The sequence below is a fragment of the Bicyclus anynana genome, chromosome 24, assembly GCF_947172395.1.
Source record: "Bicyclus anynana chromosome 24, ilBicAnyn1.1, whole genome shotgun sequence".
NCBI lineage: Eukaryota > Metazoa > Arthropoda > Insecta > Lepidoptera > Nymphalidae > Bicyclus > Bicyclus anynana.
The window spans coordinates 9,093,766-9,113,982 of record NC_069106.1 but is presented as its reverse complement, the minus strand read 5'-3'; the positions used below and the strand labels follow the sequence as shown (position 1 = coordinate 9,113,982).

General features: G+C 37.8%; 1 protein-coding gene across 1 annotated transcript in view; it reads right to left on the bottom strand.

Annotated features, from left to right (window-relative positions):
• Positions 1-19,428, bottom strand: part of LOC112051830 (uncharacterized) — a 34,726-nt gene extending 15,298 nt beyond the window's left edge. Inside the window, exons 1-6 of the mRNA XM_024090632.2 lie at positions 19,261-19,428; positions 11,437-11,620; positions 6,587-6,749; positions 1,876-1,965; positions 1,415-1,591; positions 249-484 (exon numbers count right to left, since the gene is read on the bottom strand). Of these exons, the coding sequence (XP_023946400.2) occupies positions 249-484; positions 1,415-1,591; positions 1,876-1,965; positions 6,587-6,749; positions 11,437-11,620; positions 19,261-19,295 (885 nt within the window). The 5' untranslated portion in view covers positions 19,296-19,428. The remainder of the gene's footprint in view (positions 1-248; positions 485-1,414; positions 1,592-1,875; positions 1,966-6,586; positions 6,750-11,436; positions 11,621-19,260) is intronic.
• Positions 19,429-20,217: the final 789 nt, after the last annotated feature.

Genomic DNA, 20,217 nt, shown 5'->3' with positions numbered 1-20,217 from the left:
GGACCAGTAGTCCTGAGAATAGCGCGTTGAAACAAACAAACTCTTCAGCTTTATTATATTAGTATACATTAAGCCTGTCTTTCAGTCGACAAATCCCGCACTTCCAGAAATAGTGCAACTAAAGGTTCATTTACACGAGCGGCAACTCTACCGACGTCCGCAGTCGACTGCAGTCGTCGGTAGCAACTGCCGCTCGTGTAAATGAACACTAAGCCACCGCCTTGAAAAGAAAATCAGATAAGACTAACTCGTCTCGCCGCCAGCTGGTTGAGCGCGCCCGGGCGGAGCGCGTGCCAGCTGTTCCACACGGAGCCGACGCACACGACGCGCACGCCGCCGCGGAACAGCACGGCGCCGTGCGCGCGCTGCGCCCGCTCCGCCAGCGCCGCCACGTGCGCCGCCAGCGCCGCGCCCGCGTCCGCGAACAGGTGCTGCGACATCGCGTCGCCGCTTTCCGCCAGTTTTGACAGCTTTGCTGTTAGGCCTGGAGAGAGACCAACCATTGTTATCAGCTTGAGGTACTACCGAGGGTTGCTATACTTTTTGAGACACTTTTCAATAATGAAATAAGATCATCATCATCATCAACCCATATTCGGCTCACTGAGCTCTAGTCTCCTCTCAGAATGAGAGGCGTTAGGCTAATAATCCACCATGCTGGCATGCTGGATAGGCAGACTTCACACACGCAGAACTCTCTGGTATGCAGGTTTCCTCACGTTGTTTTTCCTTCACCGTTTGAGACACGTGATATTTAATTTCTTAAAATGCACACAACTGAATAGTTGGAGGTGCATGCCCCAGACCGAATTCAACCCACACTCTCCAGAATTGGAGGCAAAGGTTATATCCACTGGGCTATCACGCTGTCGAAGTAAGATAGGTATTATTAATTTATTATGAAATACTGCTTAAACTCACGTAACAGAACGTCGAAGTATGCTGGATTTACAGTTACGGTTTTTAATGCTAGATTATATAGCACTCAAACTTTCGCCAGTATAATATTAGTGTGATATTGTGTGTAATCTAAGTCCTAAAAGGTCATTGACCCCATACCGAACAAACTGTTATCGCCGCGTTGCAACGACTTGCGGTGCGGACGGCTTCAGTGTGCTCGTGGCGTTCGAGCCGTCCACATCTCTTGTTGTATAATTCTTTATATATATTTGGGATAGGCGGGGAGAGTGACTTGAATGGAAAAGTGTGGAGTGGTTAACAGTCAAAGGTACCTTTAACCTTACACACAACGTTCACAAGTGCGTGACTTCATACAAGGTTATTCTCTGCCATTTTAAGGTCTTATTTTGGTTACAGTTTGGTTTGTTGTCCTGATAAATGTTGTGAATCATAACCTTTGTTCGACATTAGTTTTCTTATTTTTGTAATCACTTCTGAGTCTGCTAACTCTTACCTGCGAAGTGCGATTTGTCGAACAAAGTGGAGGCGTAGGGCAAAAGGTCGGCGCGGGTCTCTGCGCGGAAGTGCTCGCGCACGGCGGCCCACACCAGCTCGGTGTCGTGCGGCGCGGGACGAAGACCATCCATGTCGTCGAACACCGTCTTCACTGCGCGGAACGCTATCCAGTACGCTGCGGACACATACAAACATAAATAGATACAAAACTGCAAAAAAACAAAACTAAAACTAAAAAGAAAGTAATTTTGGTTTGAAGCTCTCGATTCGCACTGCAAATATTTGGAAAAAACATCCGTTTTCTCTAAAGATCAAATCAAATTAAAATGCACTCAGTTTACAGACAGTTGCAAAAGTTTTTAGCCATTTGTACTGACTCTACTAACAGGCTAGAAAGCATAAGCATCTTATCATCATCATGTTGTCTTATAGCCCGAGAACACTTTCAATTCAACTCACCTCCTCCCTCGTCTCCGAAGAGGTACCCCCACCCTCCACAACCGTACTGGTGACCGTCTGGAGTACGCAGCAAACTGTTCGACCCCGTACCTGAAAATTTTAAACTTATTCAATATGTCGCTAAAACATACATACATACGCAGTAAAACTCGCCACACAATGATCTACTTTCGCTTCTAGGTAACAACTTATAGAACGTTCTATAGGATTCTCGGTTAATAAAAAAAAATACGCGTCAAATGAGTACCTACTACTTTTGTTCAAGTCGGTTAATAAATATACCAATGCTTTACCTATACATTTCACTGTCGAAAACACATATTAATAGACTATCTGTAAGTAATCAAAAATGTTGGTGAATACATTCATAAAGAAACTTTTTTTTTTAATGCCAGAAGTCGCTAGTAATAACTACTTACTATAATGCAATAATAACGTTAATTATATTGATAAATAATCGTATAGTTCCGATTAATTGCCAATATAACGTTCTCGCAATCACTAGTTCTAACTGTCAAAAGACAAAATAATCTGTCGTAAAATAAGTAATCTGTTGGGTGGAATTGTGGTGAAAAAAATAGATTAATAGAGTTTGGCTAACGAAAGTAACTAAAATCGCTCGGTAAATTTAAAAATAATAGGAGAGCATTCCAAAGTTAGTGCAAAAATATTGGAATGGCTCAGTTCGATACTTGCAATTAATTTTCTGTCTACGGATTACTACGGATCTACACAATATGACAACAGGTATTGATACTCAAGATATTCAAAGTACCAACCATAAATTCAACGTATATAATTGATGAGAAATTGAGAACGATGTTTATTCTTTGGACGGATGCAGGGTTCCCAACTTAGAAGTTTTCCCCCCAGATTTAGGGGGCAAATAAGCGAAATGGGATTTTTTTAGGGGTCTGAAATTTTTAGGGGTATTTTCAGGGATTTTTTGACTCTTTAATATTTTTAAATTGATGATAATTTTAATATTTCTTTCTTGGCCTAGCGACTTATAACTACATATAATACGTTATTCTACAACCACTCTGAGGTAATTGGAGGCAATTTTCATCGAATAAAAAAAATTGGTAAATTTATTAATTGTCAAAAAATCTGAATCTTCAGATAAAGACGTAGTATTTTGTCTGTATTAAATATAGACTTTTGAAACATATGACAGCATATTATTTCTAAATTATTATGAATTAGGGATAGCGGACGCCCGCGACTTCGTCCGCGTGAAAGTCGTTGTAAACTTTCAACTACCCCTATCCTACCCTACCCTAACCTACCTCTACCTTACCCCTACCCTACCCTATCCCAACCCTACCCCTACCCTACCCCAAGCCCTTCCCCTACCCTACCCCTACTCCTACCCTACCCCTACCCTACCCTACCCTACCCTACCCCTACCCTACCCTACCCCTACCCTACCCCTACCCTACCCCTACCCTACCCCTACCCTACCCTACCCTACCCCTACCCTACCCTACCCCTACCCTACCCCTACCCTACCCCTACCCTACCCCTACCCTACCCCTACCTTACACCTACCCTACTCATTAAGGCTGCACTTCTTTATTTATTCCTCCCACCGCGAGTCGCGTCGAGCGTGGCAACCGTTACACAAAAATAATCCTTAAAGTCCTTAAAGCATGAATTAGTATTCACGCGCGATGGCTTTGCGTATTTCATGTATAACTTTGGTGTTTCTTTACCGATTTATATGATTCTTTTTTTATTGAATGGGTAATAATGTTAACTTTCTTATTAGGGATGAGTGATGAGTGTTATAAACATAAGAGTAGACAAATATAATTAGAAAGCTCCGAACTGCTAAGCTATCGGGAGTTACACGTGTTATTGTAAGTCAACCATAAAAGATAGATATATATATGCTGTTGTGTTTTTATAGATAATTTTAAGGAGAACATTTTCGTGATACATGATTTCTATGTAGCTTTAACCATTAAGGCTGTACACGCGATGGAAGCTTAAAAAATTGGGTAACTTCTCCCGTTTTCTCAACATTTCTCTTCACTGCTCTGCTCCTATTAATCGTAGTGTAATTAAAAGTATACTATAACCTGCCCAGGAGCATGTTGAATAATTGTACCAAGTTTCGTTAAAATCCGTCCGGTAGTTTTTGTTTCTATTAAGAACATACAGACAGACAGACAGACAGACAAAAAATTTACTGATTGCATTTTTGGCATCAGTATCGATCACTAATCACCCCCTGATAGTAATTTTGGAAATATATTTCATGTACAGAATTGACCTCTCTACAGATTTATTATAAGTATAGATTTATATTTTTTAGGGGGACAACTCAATAATTAAGGCGATTTTAGGGGTTTTTGACACCAACTTTAGGGATAAATATTTTGGAGAGTTGATAACACTGGACGGATGTCATATATCATGATTATCTTGAGTACAAAGTGGGAATAATTTTGATAAGATGAGTCTTTACAAGCAACGTAACGCCAGCGAAACCCATGAAAAAAAAAACAAACGTCACCCGTCTTCTTGACAACCGCTTAAACAATTTTTTTTTATAATTTGTATTTCAAAATTTAACACTAACAACAATTATGTAAATTAATAATAATCAATGAATAAAAAAATACTCTAATTTATTTCTTTAATTTTTGTAAACAGTTTTTAAAATATTTAAACATAAAATAAGACGCCATTTTTTCTTGAAAAATATTGAAAATTTCTGATGCGTCAGTTCGTGTCGTATTGACTCGATAATGTATTACTTTTTGAATTTTGTATTTAGAGCGGCTACGACACCGTCGTGTTCCGTACGCTCCATCTGTTTATTATTGATTAATCTGTGAGAAATGAACAAATATCTCCTGATTATCAAAACAAGTAGTGTAACACAAACAGTTACGCGATCATGTGCCGGAACACGAATTTGTCATTGAATTTTAATTCCATTAATTTCGATGCTCGTATAATTAACAAGATGTCGACCTCATGGTAGCATTTGATTGGCCACTTTAATTTACTTTTTTTATTCGTCGAAGTTAACGGCCTACTTTAAATCTGTACTAATATTATAAAGATAAAATAGATAAAATAAAATAAGGAATGAGTATATAAGAGGAAGTCTGAAGGTGGCGCCAGTGACAGAAAAATTGAGGAGTAGAAGGTTAGCTTGGTATGGACATGTAATGCGTAGAGAGGAAAGTCATATTACTAGAAAAATGTTGAATGTGCAAGTGGAAGGACATAAGAGGAGAGGAAGGCCAAAGAAGAGAAGGTTGGATTGTGTGAAAGTGGACATGTGTGTAAAAGGAGTGGATGATGAGTTGACGAGTAATAGAGACAAATGGAAAAGATTGACATATTTTTCCGACCCCACTTAAGTGGGGATGATGATGATGATGACTAATTATTATAAAGATGAAGATCAGATAGTTTGTTTGTATGTTTTGAATAGGCTTATAATCAATAATAATTACCAATAAGAAAATACTCCATCTCATTTCTTTAATTATTGTGTACAGTTTTAAAATATTTAAAAACATAAGACGCCATTTTTGAATTTTGTATTTAGTGCGACTACGATACCGTTGGGTTCCGTACGCTCTATCTGCATATTACTGATTTTTTTTTTATTCTTTACAAGAATTCTTTTGATTAATCTGTGGATTCAAATTCTGATGACATAACTCAAAAAAAATGTGGAAAAAAGCAGTACCTAGATGCATTATCTGTTGTTTTGTTTCATTGACCTTTAGCGTTTAGGCTATCTACCTATCTAATAGGGGCGTCGGAACACATTTAGGTCATCTGATAACCTACGCCCCGGGTGACCTTGCCGCCTGGTGATACAGCCGCGAGGCTGTGCCGACTTACAGTCACGGACAGCTCTGTTTGCATAATACAAATACTTCTTTGTAAAGCGTCAGCTTAGTCATTTTCTATGGCCTGTGTTTCGTGTCAATGGCCAGGTTAAACATAAATTCTGATTCTATAAACGTAAACGCTTCGAAAACTAAACATTGTATGGGGATGACATTCGCTATTTTACCCCATACCATACGTAGATTACCCCCTACAACCACACAAACTTTACTTAGGGTAAATCGCGGGCATCCGCTAGTATTTTATATGCAAATTGAAGTCTGTTTGTTTGATTGTTTTGCTTTAACATCTAAACTACTAAAACAGATAAAAAAAAAATATTCTCAAATGCAAAGCTACATTATGAGCGAGTAACAAAGTCTACATATTTTATCCCCATATTCCCACGAAAAAGAAATCTACGCGGGCGAAACCGCGAGGTGTTGCTAGTACAAATGCGAGTTTAATAGATATGCTTTCACGTCTGCCACTAGTCTATTTCAGAAATTCATTCACTAACGTAAAGCTACATTATCAGCGAGTAACATCGCTTACATATTATTAGTAAGATGTCACCGACAGAGCTCAGCGAGTCGCGAAGCTGAAGTGGCAATGGGCAGGCCAAATAGTTCGAAGAGCCGATAGACGTTGGGGTCCCCGCACCGGAAAGCGCAGTGTTGGTCGACCACCACCACTAGGTGGACTGAGGATATTAAGCGGGTTTCAGGGAGCCGCTGGATGCTGGCGGCTCGAGATCTTTATGCTTGAAGGTTTATGCAAGAGGCCTATGTCCAGCAGTCTATCGGCTGATAAGGTAAGGCTATGACGATCACTAATGGTGACCACTCACCAGCAATAAGAACCATGCCACCATTGGGAGCTCCCGTGAACAGCGAGCCGGCGGTGTCGGAAGCTACGTAGACGGCCTGAGCGCATGCTGCGTCCTTCTCCCTCACGCGCGCTGCCAGCATTGCGTTGCTGCTTTCCTGCTCGCACCCTGACAACGTCAGGCCCTGAATAAGAGAATATAAATGCATAAAAGACAGAGCCGTAATAGCCCAGTGGATACGGCCTTTGCCTTAGATCCGGAGGGCGTAGGTTCGAATCCGGTCCGGGGCATGCATTTAAAATTTTTCAGTTATGTGCATTTTAAGAAACTAAATAAAGTGTCTCAAACGGTGACGGGGAAATATCGTGAGACAACCTGCCCAAGCCAAGTGGCCAATCGATTCTCATTCTACGATCGCAATCGCTTTGAAAACTACAAAAATTACATTTGCTATCGACAGATACGTGTGTGAAGTCTCAAGTCTGCCAATCTGAATTGGGCCAGCGTGGTGGACTATTAGCCTTACCTCTCTCATCGAAGGCGAGTCGAGTCGAGCACGAATCTCCTCTCAGGAGAGGAGACTCGTGCTCAACAGTGAGCCAAGTATGGGTTGTTAATGATGGACTTGGAGCCACAGACATCTAATTTTTTGAAGGCTGAAGTTTGACAGCCTATAGTCTACAATAGATTTATAAAAAACTAGCAGACACCGCGCGGTTTCACCCGCGTGGTTCCCGTTCCCGTAGGAATCCGGGAATAATATATAGCCTATAACCTTCCTCGATAAATGTGCTATCTAACACTGAAAGAATTTTTCAAATCGGACCAGTAGTTCCTGAGATTAGCGCGTTCAATCAAACAAATAAACAAACTCTTCAGCTTTATAATATAAGTATAGATGACCTATCTTTCTGTTGCAAGCTCTTGGTCCTACAAAGACGTTTTTCAACCCGCAGAGCTACAAAGTTGATGCCATGTCATCAATTGAGGACAACAGAGGTTAACAGCAATAATGACCAACAATTGGATGATGGACGGTCAATTGACCGACCCAATCTGCATCTGTGGGAGTATTCTCGAGAATACTTATACGCAGTGGCGTGCACTTCATAGATGCAATAATGCACTGCCTACCCTATGGACTCAATACAATCCTATGTTTATTTATTATTTATTTATTATTATTTAACAAACAACACATTGAAATTAAGCCTAACCATAGTGCAACACAAACCACAGTTAGTTTTACTGTGCACTGGTTATTATTGCATACAATAAATAAAATATTTAGGAACAAACAGAACATTATTAACAAACAGAAGAGGATAAATAAACAGATTAACAAACAGAAGAGGATAAATACCAAGAATAAACATTATAGGGTAGTTAAAAAAAAAAAGTGTGAGTGAACCGGTGCTGCGACGCTACACAGGACCACAGAAATGTTGGACCACAGAATACTTAATTGGACAAGGAATTTTTAAATTTTTAATTATAGTCTCGTGGTGCAGTGGAATGCGCGGTGGATTTACAAGACGGAGGTCCTGGGTTCGAACCCCGGCAGGGCCGATTGAGGTTTTTTTAATTGGTCAAGATCTGGCTAAGAGGCTTAGGCCGTGGCTAGTTACCACCCTACCGACAAAGACGTACCGCCAAGCGGTTTAGCGTTTCGGTACGATGACGTGTAGAAACCGAAAGGAGTGTGGATTTTCATCCTCCTCCTAACAAGTTAGCCTGCTTCCATCTTAGACTGCATCATCACTTACCATCAGGTGAGATTGTAGTCAAAGGCTAAGTTGTAAAGAATAAAAAAAAAAATGTGCATACCCTAGTTACCACCACTACATACCACTGCTTACACGCAAACATTGCATGTTATAGGTATACTAGCAGACGCAGTACCCGTTCCCTTGGGAATACGGGGATAAAAATGTATAGCCTATTATATCACACTTATAACTAGCTGACGCCACGCAGTTTTACCCGCGTGGTTCCCGTTCTCGTAGGAATATGGGGATAATATATAACATATAGCCTTCCTCGATAAATGGTCTATCTAACACTGAAAGAATTTTTCAAATCGGTTCAGTAGTTCCTGAGATTAACGCGTTCAATCAAAAAAACAAACAAACTCTTCAGCTTTATAATATTAGTATACAGGTTCTCAAGTGATTCAGTACATCCAGACATTACTTACTACAACACCACAATCTTTACCTTTTTATATATGGACATTAGACACATTATAACTAATTATAGGGAATAGTTCAAGTGGTTAACCAATGATATTAAACACTGTTAGATGTGTTACTAACGCATAAAAAATGCGGCGCTCAAAAGAGGAAATTTTTACATAACTGTAATGTTAGTTGTGGTCAACAACAACCATTATTTAAACAAGTAATACATAAATATCGTTTGCTATGTCGAGTTATGTGTTCAGGAAGTGTAAAAACTATATATATATATATATAATGGAATTAAAGACAAAATTGTACATGTATGCGCTCAGTGTTGTAGTCTATTATTCGAATCACTTTTTGCGGTGATTTTATAGGGACGTAACCGATCTATAGTATAAAATTATCATTGTAATAAACGAAACATTGATGAATGGTACTCAGTACGTGTAGGTCAGAGGTTATAAAGCAATGCCCTAAGATCCGAACTGACCGTATGGCTAGTTACGGAAAATGAAAAGGAAAAATAACAAATAGGTACAATTATGGAACACGCAAAGAGGTCAACGCCTTCGGTGAGAAAATCAGATTTATTTAGAAATCTCAAATTGAATTGATGTAAATTTTCTGATAAGATTAGAGCTAAATGAAGTAAAAAAGTTCATTTACATAAAATTGAAAAATAGGAATAATCTATACTAATATTATAAAGCTGAAGAGTTTGTTTGTTTGTTTGAACACGCTAATCTCAGAAACTACTGGACCGATTTGAAAAATTCTTTCAGTGTTAGATAGCCTATTTATCGAGGAAGGCTATAGGCTATATATTATCCTGGTATTCCTACGGTAACGGGAACCACGCGAGTGAAACCGCGCGGCGTCAGCTAGTTTGATATAAAAATGAAATTTTTGAAAAACCCCTGAAGGTCATGAAACAGACTGACAGACAGACACGTCAAACTTATAACACCCCTATTTTTGCGTCGGGGGTTAAAAAGATCACCTATTGAGTTTATTGCCGGTTCTTCTCAGCACAATCTGCATTCCGAACCGGTGGTAGAGTCTTTACAAATAGTTAAGTTTCAGAAGTGTTTGTACCCAAAATAAGCTGTTACTACTTCTAATAAACGAATTTCGACTTTGAATTTAGCACTTCAAGTCGTACAATATGTAACTGTTTACTATAGAACCCCATTAGCATATAGCCCTTGATGACATACTCAGCATCGAACCTTGTACGCGACTAGCTTGCACGCCTTTCGCCCATGAAAGGGAAATCAACTTTTTACATAACACCACACGCCATTGATCTTGCATGCTTCAAGAAGGTCGAAATACCACTTCTGGCCAAACTTCTACTATGTTATTTGTCTACGTAATTAAAAAAATAATGTTTAACTGCTTGCCAAATGAAAAATCACGCCCGTTAAAGAACATTTTAACCCAAAATTAAAAAGAAAATCCTACCTAATTCCTTTATCTATACTAATATACAAAGCTGAAGAGTTTGTTTGTTTGAACGCGCTAATCTCAGGAACTACTTTTTCGATTTGAAAAATTATTTCAGTGTTAGATAGCCCATTTATCGAGGAACGCTATAGGCTATATATTATCCCCGTTTTCCTACGGGAACGGGAACCACGCGGGTAAAACCGCGCGGCGTCAGCTATTATTAATAAACAAGTAGGCTTGGTTTACAAGCACTTTTGAAACGTCTAGTTCGACTAATTGTTTAGACTCGACTAGACTAGTGTAGAGTAAGTAAATGTGCACCAATCAATTCTTCTCTCTAATTAGTTACTAGTTCAAAGTGATTGTTAAACGCAAGCTTTTAGTAAAATCTTATTATAGTGTTAGTGAGTATATAAATGATAAAAAAATCTTGGTGTTAAACTGTGTATACGACTGTGTGCTTAGTTTTAAATAAGTTTGTAAAATGGTGGTAAACAAAAAAATAAACCTTGGCTGAGTTTGTTGTGGGCTCTTCTCGGACCAAGGCGCGTTTGGAACCCTCGAAACTTTAATTTTAAGTTTTCGTCTACTATTACCACCATTAGATTAAAAAAAAATTAAACTAAGCCTAATAGGGATGATGACAGTTTTTTAAATTGTATATAAATTAAGATTACGCTAATAGTAAAGCAATTTTTTAAAAGGAACAGGGTATCTGCGATCATTACTTTCGGAGCTACAGGGATTTAAAGGGTCAGATTTGCGGCGCTGCCGTGGATCCCTGAAAAACGCCCCATACAAAATGGTACGAACTTATGACGTCGTAGGCAATGTTATCATCGTTAGATTTGTATGGGCGTTTAAACAAAATTACTAATATTTTTGTTATTTCTGCGTTTATGTTTATAGTTCAAGTATTAAAAAATGTCACATTTAATGTGAGGAAGCTAAAACTGTATGAATTTTCATCTAATTACGATAAAATATTTTTTTATAATCTTATTTATTTTGCAAATATCCAGTCAATCTTTGCTTTTTATGTATAAATTAGTTAACATTGACCTTAATTACCCGAATATATCATAAAAATCAATATATTCAAACCTAGTCATCATCCCCATTGATGACAACATTACAATTTCTTATAGTTTTACTTCCTGTGTGAAGGCGGAAGCTGATCCAATGGCCTCCAAGCATTCTAGTGTGACTATGTCCCTGGGTCATCGCAGATCTACTCACCAAGGAGTCCAAGGGCGTGTCCAGCGGTATGCCGGCGTCTCTCTTGGCGGCGTGCAGCATGGTGATGACTCGCTGGGCGCACTCGTCGATGCCCATGGACCAGTGGTTGGTGCCAGGCCCTCGCGAGCGTCCCACAACCCGCCCCAGACCGTCGCAGATCACCAGGTTGGAGTGGGTGCCGCCACTGGAAATGGTAACACAAGGTTTGTTATAAATTAACTAAAAGCCGAAATCGATAAGTGGCACATATTTGAATGAGCACCAATTGAAAAACTTATGTCGAGAAAACCAGAAAAACCAAAAAAATAGTTACAATTTTCAATTATTATTATTTCCTCTCATTTATTTATTTATCTTTTTTATTAATTTTTTTAATATAATACAAAACACTATTAAAAATTTATAAAAAATAAAACCCCCGCTGCGGGACATTTGAGTGCCCAAGCAACCGTTGGTCAGGGCTCCAGAGTGAGGAACCTCCTCACAATACGCGCCGTCTCAAGAATCACTGCCTTCTGTATCCGACCCTTGATTCAGTAGTTAAGTGAAAGCTTCTTAAGATGTTGGTCGAAGCTTTTCGCTATAAGACCATTGACTAAAACAACAGTTAGTTATTTGGGTCGTCTGTTTTGTGTTCAGAACAATAATTCGTCTGAGGTTTTGTGTAAAGTATAGAAATTAAAACAGATGACTTGCATGAATTTTTGTCATTGAGAATCAATAGTCCTTAAATAATTTGCTGTAAACTCTTCAATGGGACTGCAGCAATTTCACCGGGGGTTTGGGGTACAAAGAAGCTTTATTAGCGCCGACCCCTTGGGCTAGAGGAATGTAGAGGAATGCATCGTCCCTCTAAAGGCGTCTCCTCTGAGGCCTTGGCTTAGAGGACTGGGTGATGGGGTTTTGACGCCTCCATGAATCGACGAGTGATGTAAGAAGTCTAATAGTAGAATAATAAACGCTACAAAGTAGGCTAAAATGACTTGCATTTCTACTACGTATGTTAACTACAAGAGCCGTGATAGCCCAGTGGATATGACCTCTGCCTCTTATTTCGGAGGGTGTGGGTTCGAATCCGGTCCGGGGCATGCACCTCCAACTGTTCAGTTGTGTGCATTTTAAGAAATTAAATATCACGTGTCTAAAACGGTGAAGGGAAACATCGTGAGGAAACCTGCATACCAGAGAATTTTCTTAATTCTCTGCGTGTGTGAAGTCTGCCAATCCGCATTGGGCCGGCGTGGTGGACTATTGGTCTAACCCCTCTCATTCTGAGAGGAGACTCGAGCTCAGCAGTGAGCCGAATATGGGTTGATAATGATGACGTTAACTACAATATAAATATTAGTATTCTTATAGCTTGCAATATATTAAAATAAAGACAATGGCGCAATACAATTATTACTATTACGCAGAATTTAGAATATGAAATATGAAGGCAGATAAACTGATATAAATAACAATAAACTTGAGAGTTCGATTTAGCGTTCCGCTTTACGCATTTTCAAACCCTCAAAGCCAAACTCTGTATTGTTGCCTACCATACTTACGAATGGTAGGAGCTGATTAACTTTCAGCTTTGATAAAATTACAAAGGTCTAGTTTATCACATCTCGTTGTGATAAACTAGACCTTGACCTTTTTTTCTGTAAGGGGGGGGGGGGGAATCCTCATGGACACCCGTTTGGGTAGTGCCGGACTCCTACCGGCTAAAAACCCCTCCTAACTACAGAACGCTGGTTTACCTGCCATTCGGCCTACCACCAACGTCGCAGTCTTTTCTCAGTTCAACTCGTTGCCCTGAGCTGAGCTATTAGAACGAGAGCTTTACCCATACTAACCTCATTTTATGAAGATAAAAAGATTATCATCCCACTATTACCACGAAGTTTAACATCTGGCGAATTGAGACATGATACCTCATACTAGAAAATGTCAATAAATTGCGTTCTATACTTGGATCAAGGACCTTCCAAAACTACCACGGTCAAATTTCATAATGTGCTACCATATTTACCTACGAGTACCAGCATGCATGCAGTCAGGAATACTCCAACCTTATATCAAGTGAGTTTTAGTCGTGTATCATAATGTATACTAATATTATAAAGCTGAACAGTTTCTTTGTTTGATTGAACGCGCTAATCTCAAGAACTACTGGTCCGATTTGAAAAAATCTTTCAGTGTTAGATAGCCCATTTATGGAGGAAGGCTATAAGCTATATATTATCCTCATATTCCTACAGGAACGGGAACCACGCGGGTGAAACCGCGCGGCGTCAGCTAGTACTTGGATAGTTGGAGATGTGGACGTTTGAAACATGCTACCTTCCAAAACTACCACGGTTAAACTCCACAATTTGCTACCGTAATTACCTATGACAGAAGAAGAATATATGATAAACTTTCAACCTTCCTAAAAGGTATGTCAAAAGCAGGCGTTTCAAAGACCTTGTACGTGTCAGATCTGTGAAAACAATCATTATCCTCATTCCTAGAACCGTTCGTGTCAAAAGAAGGCCAAGTTCATGATTATTGATACGCTATCGTGTAGCAGGATAACGGCGATATTTTTATCAGTTATCGACGGATTACATATTATTATAAATCCATGAATAAGTGTTTATGTTTACGATGCGATAGGAAAGTGCAATAATGCTGCAAATTGAATGACTTCGATGAATAGGGTATGATAATAATTAACACTTTGACATTTTTAGTTCGCAGAAGGTGACATTTTTAACATAATGGTTAGTTAGTTTTATAGAAGATAGAAAGAAAGATTTTTATTTGTCAAAACACAAAAAAGGAAATCATGAAACATAAATACAATAGAAAAATATGAATTTCATGTTTATAGTTGTATATATACATGAGAAAACACAATGACTAAAAACAAATATTTAGTAGATAAACTAACTTCTACTCAACTCTGGAAACGACGCAAATGTCTGCGCAACAAACTAAAACATCCCAGATTATAATATCTGCGCAGTTCCGCGTGTTGCAATATATTACAGTATAAAAAGTAGAGTCAAAATGAATAATTAAAAAAAACTTATTGAGATTGTTCGCCAAAACATCTCAACTTAAACAGTTCGAAACAAAGCTGAGCTGGTTTGTTCTATAAATCTTTGTCATTAAGAATCTAATTTTCTTTTTACCGATGATGTATTTGTAAAAGAAAGGAATCTGAGCTTCGTCACTAACTCTGCTAGATGAAGGAACGAAAGTGAACAACTATCTAAGTCTGTCCTGTAAGACTCTTGCCAAGTCAAGCTTGAAAGACATTCGGGGCCTGACTGCATCAATCACCCCAGTGCCAGTGGTTAGAATTTACACCCGGGTGACGTAAGAAATCGTGGAGTCAAGAAAACTATCCATTACAGTATCCTCGACCTAATAAACGGTTTAAATCACAAGCCAAAACCCTGCAATTGATAACCATGAAGTGGGTGTGTCTCAAGACAGATAAAGGTTATTTCCCGCGACCGCGCATTCCATCGCACCATGCTAGCTGTGACTACACGTGGAGCATTGCAATCACAATCACCTGACGGACAAAACACGCACACACACACACAATACACAACACACAGACACAACACAGAGACAGAACGAAGTGAAGGGGGCGTGTCGGAACCAGAATAACAAGTTCTGATTGTAGACTTGAGTGACTTTTGATTGTACGATTCTATTTATACTTGAGTAAAGGTGATTCTGGTGATCCTTAATAAGGGTCTTTTCACTTTATATAGGCTATTTTACAATTCGTAAAATTTACGGTAGATCGAGAGCATAGAAGATGCCTATTCAGTCATGATTTCGAGATATTCGAGATATGTTGTATTTCATATTTCAGCAGAGAGAACCAGCAAACTGTAGATGTCTGGAAAAAAGATAGATAACGAAAAATCAAACTGTTTTGAGCTGCCCCAAAATATATCGGTTAGGTAAGGAAGCAAATTCTATGTATAATTATATGTGGTTTTTTAGTAATAGGGTGAATGAGTTTATACCTACTACATATGACAGATGCAGCTCCGGATTTAAAGATAAAACGTTTTAAAAGGAACGGAAAGTGGAAGCTAATAGGGTATTTCCATATCTCGGCAGTAGAAATCGAGCTTACTGACATATTTGAGCGTCCAAAAGGTTTCGATTACGTAAGGATGCAGATTACTGCGATTATCGCAGTGCTATAATATGTAATGGTGTTATGGTAAAATAAAATATGTGTAAAGGGTTAACGAGGCACATTTACTCAATTTTATTAAAATGTTCTCGAAGAGCAGTCTCCGAAATACAATTACTAATAATTTAGCTTGAATAATGACTTTTTATTAGAAAGTCCTTTCATTATAATGAAAAAATACTGATATCTCTTCATAAAAATTCTTGGCGATTAGCTTACTTATTCTTTCTTCATCGTAAATGGCTGTTACTATGTACTTCTATATCAGTTTTTGCTACAGATTCTGTTCCAAGCTATAGCATCAAGACCAGGTCAGACAAGCTGTCTTGACTCTCTCATTTGTGGTTATATAATCCAAGTAGTGTTTAGCTTTATTTGCCATGTTTTGAATAGGACTCCAGGTACGAATCAAGTTACAAAAAATATAGTTATCATGAAGGTTGCTGATTAGAAAAGGACTTACCATATATTTGGGATCTGCCAAAACATTTTACGCCATAAAAAAATACGACATTGTTTTTTGAAGTTAAAGAAATAAGTCAAGTTAATACCCTCAGATAGCGCAAAAACCGACGAGTATGTTTATGCCAAAGCAAAAGGAAAATTGAATTATTAATGATGAATCATGAAAAACTCGTGTTTATCATCGCTGACCTAGTAGTAAACATTTTACACGTTTCACTTATAATGCGAGACTTAGACAAAAATAATATCAAGTCTACACCGGTTTTAATGATAAACTAGTCAATTTGAATTTTGATTCGTTATTGACCTTCGGGCATTGGATTTAATCGATCCGCTACCTGTTGAAAACGGTCACCGAATTCGATCATTATCAACTTTTCGATAAAAACAAACTTATTTGCTGATCATTATTATTTACAAACATAAATTTCTAAAAACTAGATTGTATGGTACCGGTTCTATGTGTCTCTCTATTTTTAAAGGTCATAAATACAAACTATAGATATAAATATAGACAAAAAACATCAGACCAAGTCAATGAGAAATGGTTGTCTAGAATTTGACCAATACTACCATGTCACCAGAAAATAAAATATTCAAGATATAATCCATATCATGAATAATTATAAAAATACTTGAGCTTGCTTGTTTGTTATGTTACGCTTTCACGGCTCAACCTCTAAATCATTTTTCTCATTGTTATTAGTGGAAAAAATCCATTCTTTTGACCAATAACGACAACTGAAGTACGAGATGGTAATAAATTAAACGCGAAGTTGTTTGATAAGTCAAAATATGTACTTAAATAAAAGGTAAATGACAATATTTCGTAGTATTCTTGTACAGCGAAATGTCAAGTGTAGGCAGGTAAAATGTAAATAGCAGATCGCTTCGATCAAGGTTGGAAAAAACGTCTCGATTTGTTGCTTTGCATACCAATCTATCTTGTATACATGCCTAGTATTTGTCAATTTTCCTATTCTTTATCATCTACTACTATCCGGTTAATCAGGGTTGTTTTATTATTTTATCGCTAGCTGACGCCGCGCGGTTTCACCCGCGTGGATCCCGTTCCCGTAGGAATACGGAGATAATATATAGCCTATAGCCTTCCTCGATAAATGGGCTATCTAACACTGAAGGAATTTTTCAAATCGGACCAGTAGTTCCTGAGATTAGCGCGTTCAATCAAACAAACAAACTCTTCAGCTTTATAATATCAGTATAGATTTAAAAAGTCTCAAAACCTTATAATATCTTTCTCTAATCGAAGTCAAGAAAGCTGGTTAACAATGCCCCTTTGACATTTTATGGTTTTCCACCAAAGTTAAGCTACGCTAATATTTTTTTCATCACACAATGAAACCGTGAGATACAATTTAAAATGTAATGATATCAATTACGAAATCCGCTATGGCATTCACGCGTAGAAAATCATCGCCAAAATTTTCTCTAAATTATTTCACCACTTTGCGTGCACCTCCAAATTTTCAGTCAGAGAAATTAAATATCACGTGTCAAAAGGGAAATTAAATATCGCGAACAACATCGCGAAGAGACCGGCATACCTACCTACCTAAGAATTTTCTTAATTCTCTAGGTGTGTGAAGTATTCCAATCCGCATTAGGCCGCGTTTTGGACAATAGGCCTAACCTCTCTCATTCTTGAGACAAGAAATGGGTTGCTAATGATGATGATGGCCAGTTGTCTCGTCTGGTGACAGAAAGATGGAAGCTCTTTTTTGCGCAAAAGATCAGCCTGGATAACCAACGCGGAAATTCAGCCAGTTATTGTTACCACCATTACAAGTGGTTATGATTTTTGTAGCTATAGGATATAAGTTAGCCTATGTAAAAGATATGTAAGACATTCTGAGAGCCACGGTAGAGTTTTTTAATTCACAGTTAAAATCCAGCAGATTTCATAAATAAGATAGAGCCTCTTTCTTATCATTCTCGTGAGTATATATTAATAGGAGGGGGTGAACTAGGGGTTCAACAATTACATCGAGTTATCGCGGAGGAAGTAGCGGGCTTCAGACAGTTTCATATACTTATATTATGTAGGTTTCGTAAATATTCTGAGAACATAGCTTCATCTTTAGCTGTTAGGGTCTTTTGTACAGTCGAGATTAGGCCTAAAACTCGTGGATTATTAAAAGGTAACCCGATAGGAATCGGTTTGTTAGGAACCACCGCCCCTGCTACCTAGGTATCCCGATATTCCCACAAGAACCTGACCGATGCGGGCAGATCCACCGGCTACTTCTAGTATACTATAAACACATAAATGTTTTTCTTGATAATAGCAAAATAACATTGCGATTCATTTCTTTGACTGAATTTTTTCAAAACTACAGAAGCATCTTTTCAATAAAACGTTTTTTACCCTATTATGTATAAATGTATAGGTATTTAAACTAGATCTTGAGGCAGATCAATTGTCGCCTTTGCTATAGAAAAGTAAATGTAAAAAAAAAACGTTCATGGTCGCCTGCCGAGCCGATGTTGAATTCCGTGCATATTTCATTAAAACTTCAATTTAATAACACCCTTATCACAAGAGCAATAAAGTTCATTAACGAACCAATGACGTGTATGCACTGTTTGTTTTTCACAGATTATAACAGAGAACAGTAAATTATGACAACATTATTGTGTGTTATATTTAATTAAATATGCATAAGGAGGTACGTTATTATAAAATTAAAATAATTGTGTTGCTTTTATGTCTTGACAATAGCACATACCTAGACAATTATTTTAATACAATAAATGAAATACTTACTGTATATAACTTAATTGGAATCGTATGTCTAAATTAAATGAACAATCAACATCCTAACTACATCGTTTAGTTAATAATAATTGTTTCCTCACTTTAAATTGTCTACGTGGATTAAATTTTGTTAATTAAAAAACACGACCTGCAACTCTCTATGGAATTTATTGTATCGATCTTTGCCTCGACGTAGAAAAAAAAACAAAACGTAAACATTCGATATTCAAATAGGTAAACATCAGAAGATTGCTATTGAATTTAAAATAATGAACTTTAAAGTGCAGTACCGCTATTTATTACAATTCTGTCGAAACTACTATTTTCAAGGCAAGCCTTTCTACTTTCAGCTGTTTACTTTTGTAAATTATTCGTTCAGACTTACCCTTCTACGCCTCCGAAGTACCGAGTGGGTTCCATGCTAATAAGTGTTTATAATTTATTTCTATAGTGGGTGGTCTTGATAACGCGATCGCCGGAAAATTGATAACAATACAACTTTATTTTATACACAACAACTTGCCACGAACGCGTTTGACGGACTGAAAAGAGAAAGTGCGATGTCAATGTCTGACGCTGACAAGTGACAACGTCAAGTGTCAACGAAATCTTAAAAAACGTCAATTGTCACTGTCAGTGTTTGCACAGAATAGTGATGTGCATTTATCGTAACGAATGCTAGAGTAACGTTATTAATCAGTAACATATTTAGATTTTTAACGTCAATTGTCACTGTCAGTGTGGGCACAGACTAAAATATAATGTGGAACTCGTCTAGTGATGTGCGTTTATCGTAACGAACGGAAAGTAACGTTATTGCTCAGTAACAGTTATATTTAGATTTTTAAATAAATCAATAAAATTTATTCTACAATAAAATAATTTTGCGAATTGAACTGTTTTATGTATGTTTTCAACGCTTCCATATTGTAGTGTACCTACTGCAAATTATTGCAAATCTCTCAAAAACAGTAATAGTAATTTTGAAGTATCCCTTTCAACTTTTGCTTGTATTTCAGAAGTTGCGAACAAAAATTATGTTTTGGTAGGTACTCTGCTCATTTTATTTTCTTTGCTATAGAGTTCTTCATCATCACCATTATCAGCTAATAGACCTATACAGCTGGACATATACTTCCTGTAAGCACTTCACTGCTTGCATCCTGCCGTTTTCAAGAACCTCTTTGAATATATTTTGTCGTAGGGGGTAAACTTATATGCTGCACTTTTTGTTGCAGTCTTCCTTCCAGCACCATATGATAGATTTTTGATTGTTTGAGTTTTCAAATGCGTCTTTTATGTTATAGTATGTATAAGATGGATGGATTCAATTAAAAAGTCA